Genomic DNA, 6,253 nt, shown 5'->3' with positions numbered 1-6,253 from the left:
GACTAGAGAAGCTGATGAAGATTATACTACGTATGCCGGAAGAGTAAATTTACAAGTGGAACGATTTAAATTAAATGTGTTAACCAGTGATCAATTCAAATGCTTATTATTTATTTCTGGTCTGAATTCTCCCAGCGATGCTGATGTTCGCATGAAGTTATTATCTCGTATGGAACATGACGAAGAAATGACGCTACAAACTGTTACTGGTGAGTGTCAACGATTAATAAACTTGAAACAGGATTCGGCTATGTTAGAAACCAAAAGTGCTGCACCAGCTAATCATTCTGTTCATGCTATTAAGACAGGCCAACGACAAAAGAGTGCCAAAAGCTATAAACATCACACGAAAATTCCTAAACCTTCGACGAAATGTTGATATTGTGGCGCATGGCACTTTTCAAGATTTTGCAGATTTAGAAATCATAGATGCACGGTGTGCAATAAAGTTGGCCATAAAGAATCAGTTTGCTGGACTAGAGAAAATTTGAGATCAAAGCCGACGAAGCGTCCTCACCAGTTTCAAAACAAATATATTAACAGTATATATTCTACACGGGCTCTAAGTATGGCAGATAAAAGAAGGTATGTGGAATTAGTGGTCAATGGTGTTCATGTCCGATTACAATTGGATACAGCGTCAGATATCACATTGATCTCTAAACGAACATGGAATTTAATTGGTTGTCCACAAGTATTACCTACTGAGCATACTGCACGAAATGCAACCGGAGATATCTTAAAGCTTGTTGGAATTATAAAATGCTCTGTTAAATTTCGAGATAACTACTTCACAGGAAATTGTTATTTAACGAACAGACATGATTTAGACCTTATTGGAATAGATTGGATAGATAAACTAAACCTATGGGATCTTCCATTGAGTGAAATATGCACGATGAGGTGCACAAATAATCCTAGAGATCTACCCATGGTTCATGTAACTAAGAAAGCCGAAGGGGAAGGAGAAATAGAAGATAGAATTCAACGATTTTCACTAAGCTACCGCGCAACCCCCAACCCAGCAACAAATAACCAAGAAAGCCCGGCAGAAGCAATTTTTGGAAGAAAGATTAGAATACCTATGGAACAAATGAAGCCAAAACCTGAAATCAGTCTCCGCAAGAATAAATGAATGGAACGGCAGTTCAACAAAAGGCATGGTGCCTTACCCAGGTTTAATGTGGGACAAGCAGTAATGGCAAGTAATTTCCAGGGAGTAAAGCAAACCCGGAAATTTGGCATCATAGTCCGAAGAAAAGGGAAAGTTATTTATGAAGTGAAAGTTGGACAAAAGATATGGGTACGACATGCAAACCAGATACAGCCGACCAGACAAGAGTGGGAGATAGGAAGTAATAGAAAGCATGATATACCATTAAATATATTAACCGAGTCGGATAATGAAATTAAAAAGGACCCGAATAAAAAGAAGACGTGTACAACACTCCCAAGGCGGTCGCAGCGCATCAGGCGGAAACCTAATCGTATAAAAATAAATCCCAAGGATCGTTATTATCCATGATGCTTCAAAAAAGGGGAGTTGTTATATACTAGGGAAAAAGTACTGATAACTTACGGGACCTCTTATTAGACTATTAATCTATTTATATTCCTATGGTATAACTATTCCGTAACTGGATTATCTATGTCTATATTCATCTTATTACTAGCTTCATTTTGACCTATTGATTGTTATTATATGATTTACTGTTCCTAAGTTATACTCAGTTTATTGATTATTGTCTCCCACTCTTACAGCCTCATTTGGCTTGGTTTTGTACAAATATTATTTTCTATTTTATGGTGTGATGTGGCCTGTCTGTCTGATATATAAACAAAGTATGCTTGAAATAGACTATTCGAATTACAGCAGCTGTTATTGGTGTTCTGGACTCAAGTGGACGGGCTAGGAGGATAAGGACCAATAAGGGCGCTAAATTACTCACACTAATCGAACGTCATTGTCACAGTGTGAAGGTCGTAGAGGGCGTATTCTATTGGTGGATAATTTACGCGACTTACGTCCTTGTTTCATTCGTAAGGTCATAACGAATCAGCGACGACCTTGATCAAGTCATAACAATTGGCTACAGCCTAGGTCAAATACATAACAAGTAGCCCACACCACAGTAGTACATTAAGAAGATTAACAATTGCAGATTTTTTCTGAATCTCATGCTGTTGATTTTTGTTTCATGCGTTATACGCTGTACAGTTATGGAATGGCTAATTCACAAAAAAACATATGAATCAACTCATCTTCATGATATACAGCTGTTCAAATAAACATTGGAATCAATCAGCTGTAAATAATTATTGGACATTAGAACTGCCCGTCAGTTCAATAGTAATTATTAATGTATATTAATAACTATATGATCAATTGCATGTCTGTGCACTAGTTCTTAAGCGATGTCAACTAGTGTAGGAATAAGTCAGGTGAAAGCTAGGGATAGACAAACTAAAACGTGACATCACAGCATATCATTTATTGCTTAGCTGAACCATGGCAGGTTTAAACTACATGGTTAAGGTCTGAGAGATAACTCCAGTGTTTGGAAACGTTGAGAAACACGACTCCGAATCGGCCACTGGGGTGCAGATGCATTCATTCTTTATCTCCTTCTAGACCTTGAATCCCAATATTACTCCATGTAAACCTTTTAATTCTGTTTTTCGAGCCGTATTTTCAATATTTACTCTCTCCTCGTTATTGTCAACACGAATATTTCGACTGCTTTACTAATATTCATCTTGTGGCGTCAATATGGTACGACAACTTGGGCTAACGCGCATCTATACTAAACTATACGTTCATTATGACCAACTGATTGAGTGATTGAACTTTAGTGTTTTAATCACTAAATCATCGCTACACTAATCGTAAACAAACAGCTCCTTTCGGATACTAAATTACAACACAATTATCATTCATTTCTTACAAGTAAGGATTATTATTAGAATTATTTCGAAAGTATTCAAATGTTTCTTATATTTACAAATAAATGTTAAGTGAAAGATATGATCACTTTTTTATTCTGTTGCTGTATGTCATATTCAAGTATGTATAATCTAACATTAATGATGTGATGAACAACAAGTGTTTTTTCTGTTCAAAACAAACCGTGAATGCATATTCATTACTTCATCAAAACTTGAATTCTTTATATTTTTTCGATGCGGACGGAACAGTTGGCTCGGGTGCATTACTCAAAACTGCACTACCCCCGCCAGATTTCGCTCCACTAATTTGATCTTGTTGTGATTCAGTGCCTGATATACGTTTACGTAACATGCGTTCACGAGGATCTTCAGCCTAAACAAAAAGAGGGCGAAAAAAGTTAACATAAAAAATAACATTGTAAACATTGTGTATCAATGAACAATCCTTTCGAAGTAAGCCTGAAAGTAATTTAGTACACTTCCTTGATAGTTTTGAATAATCTTCCTCAAAATAATATGGCGTTGAATGTTTCCCTTTATTTAGCTCATCTAGAAATGAAGTTTGATATTACGCAATTTGCTTAAAACCAATATTAGAAACTAGTTTCACCATAGAATAAGTCAATAGAATAAATTAATACGTAGTAATGCTAATAAAAGTTCATGTTATCTAGTTTCTGGTTAATAAATAATGAGTTTTTTTTCTGTGAGAACAACTAGGACAAACTTCTACTGATTCATAATTTTGTACCGGCTTTATTGTTATTTAATTGATTCTTGTCACTTCTAATTCGTTAGTTTTTTTATCAGTCCCAAGGTCATTGAGTATTACCATATATATTGGGTCGTTCCACTTCCATTTAAAGTTATTAAATATCAATCCATTTATGAGAACCTGTCTTACACAAAATTGGAGATACTGTCGAAGTGTTAACTATCAGTTAATAGTCTATCGAAATCACATTAGGTTCTGTTTGTATTAGACAAAACCTAATTGTTCGTGACAAGAAATTATCGTAGGGCGACAAGTAAACAAATGTTTCTAGATATAAATTTTGTCATTTGGTCTAATCAAACCTTACTAGCAATTACTAATTTATTTTCTATTAGACTTAGCTATGATTTAATCTACATAAAAGGTAAATATACGTGCTACATAGCGAATCATAACAACATTATTAAATTCTGGAATACAATGACATTGAATAATAGACTAATTATATTAAATACCATCTCAAAATAAAAGATGTTAAAAAATTTAATGAACACTAGCAAGTGAGAAAGACGGAAAAAGAATAGAAACTAGTGGAAAAGTATTCGCACCTTTGGTACGTCCTAACTTTGAAAGTAATTGAGATCATTATCTTCTCTGAAGAGAAGATGCAACATTCATACAATGCATTTGGAAATACAAGATGTTTTAAGTTTTGCCATCGCGCAAATCTTAGTTGAGATTGTTTTTTGAAGCAGCACTTAAGATCCACAGTGTTAACTAGAATATCAAGCATTCAAGCATTGACTAGGTTACTTGAAAAATGTACCAAATCTTCGAAAAGTAATGGCATCATTAAAAAAACGTAAAACTATACTCATATAAGAACTGTAAGTCATATATATCTGTGACATGGAATGAAAGTTCAACTACTTTACTTTCCAGGTCGATCTCACAACTAGTAGATAACTTGAAATTATGGGCTTTGTGTCCAAAAAAGTTATTTTGTTAGGATAACCTACATTAATACGCGAAACACTTACTTCGTTGAAAATGGTTGCATTAGTTACTGTCATAGACTTTGTATCCATTTCCTTTTACAGTTCCTTTTGAATAAACTTAACACAAAATGTTGCTTTCCCAATAGAAATTTATGGGAAAATGAGACCAAAGTTAAGATAAGTGATTGTTTATCGTATTAATGGAGATAAATAAGTTTAACTGAGAAAGCCAGAAATCAAGTTTACTTTGAATCGGTTGGGATCAGTGAGACGATAACAACCGATGGTTAGAGACCTTGAATGACATGGCTCAAAATCGTGTGTATCCACTCTTTGTGTTCTTCCAAATTCTAGTCTTCTGAATTTTCCATGTCCCTTTTTTTCTCTCTCCGAATTCATTTCACCGGATTATACTCCTTGAATAACATCTTCAAACCCTAATCTTCCCGATTACTGCTTATACTTTTACTACCTCCGCCACTATGGGATTTAAATAGACAACTATCTCTGTGCTAATGTGGTATGGCAACTTGAGCTGATGTATGTACGTACGTACGTACGAAGCTCTACGTTGTTACGATCCCTGTCTGAACCGGTTACATACATAAAACCGTATACTTACTTCGATTCCACGCTGAGCACCTGTTACACCAGCCACATCATACAATTTAGTACTACCCATAAGTGCATTAGGTTGTAAATTAGTTTCAGTTTCGGGAAGTATACGATACAATTGAGTGGACGGTGTAACCAAACCAGTACTATCTTCCATCGCCTCTTCTATAGTTTTCTTACGTAGTTCAATCATACTTTGTGGAGTTTCCAAACCAGCACCAACACTGGATACACCACTAGGTGTTATTAATCTGTAACCAAAAAAAACATAAAATTGCATAGAAGTAAGAACAAAATTAAGTTTTTAATAAAAGAAATTACGCGAAAGAACATACACGAAAACCCATGAATTGTCGGAAACGTCCCTAAGAAATCGATAAATCTCAAAGCAATCAAGTTCAATTAAGGAAAAAACCTATAAAAAGTAGTTAAATAATGAGAAAATCTTTGAAAGTCAGCAATTCCCATTCAAAATAAAAAATCATCATAAGTTATAGTAAGGAGACATGAAATTACATCAATGTTTATTTGTCAAATTAAGAAATCTTTACATTTCTAATGCCTCCAAGTACATTATGAACTCCATGTGAACCATTTTTATGCATAATTTTGTCGATCAAACGATTCATAATAAATGCTCAAAGGATAATATAAAAAATTTCACAAGAAAATGTAAAAATAAACACGAAGACTAATAAAAACCAGGATTTTTTTTCCATCAACATAGCATTTTGTTAAGAATGAGTTTGACTAACATTCCCTGAATTCTAGGACAATCGTGATCACATCAAACAAAAATTACTTATTTTGCTGACATAATATAATTAATCAAGTAAATAGCTCAATACAAAATGAGCTTTATTTAAAATAAATGAATAGATGGATCCTTGACATTTTGAATAAGATACTATGAAATTATATTAATCAGCTTTGCCAGAAAACAAACAACTAATACAACTCTGTGACTAGATACAGGTTT

At 34.2% G+C, this 6,253-nt stretch overlaps 1 protein-coding gene across 1 annotated transcript; it reads right to left on the bottom strand.

Moving 5' to 3' along the window:
* Nucleotides 1-2,933: 2,933 nt before the first annotated feature.
* On the bottom strand, nucleotides 2,934-5,554 carry Smp_199500 (hypothetical protein; the record flags this gene model as incomplete). Its single annotated transcript, XM_018792393.1, has 2 exons — nucleotides 2,934-3,319; nucleotides 5,282-5,554. The coding sequence occupies 2 exons, from the start codon at nucleotides 5,552-5,554 to the stop codon at nucleotides 3,152-3,154; spliced, it is 441 nt and encodes a 146-aa protein (XP_018644709.1). The 3' UTR covers nucleotides 2,934-3,151.
* Between the last annotated feature and the right edge of the window lie 699 nt (nucleotides 5,555-6,253).

The sequence above is a fragment of the Schistosoma mansoni genome (assembly GCF_000237925.1).
Source record: "Schistosoma mansoni, WGS project CABG00000000 data, supercontig 0312, strain Puerto Rico, whole genome shotgun sequence".
Classification (NCBI taxonomy): Eukaryota; Metazoa; Platyhelminthes; class Trematoda; order Strigeidida; family Schistosomatidae; genus Schistosoma; species Schistosoma mansoni.
The sequence above is the reverse complement of the archived record's forward strand: the minus strand, read 5'-3'. Positions and strand labels throughout refer to the sequence as shown.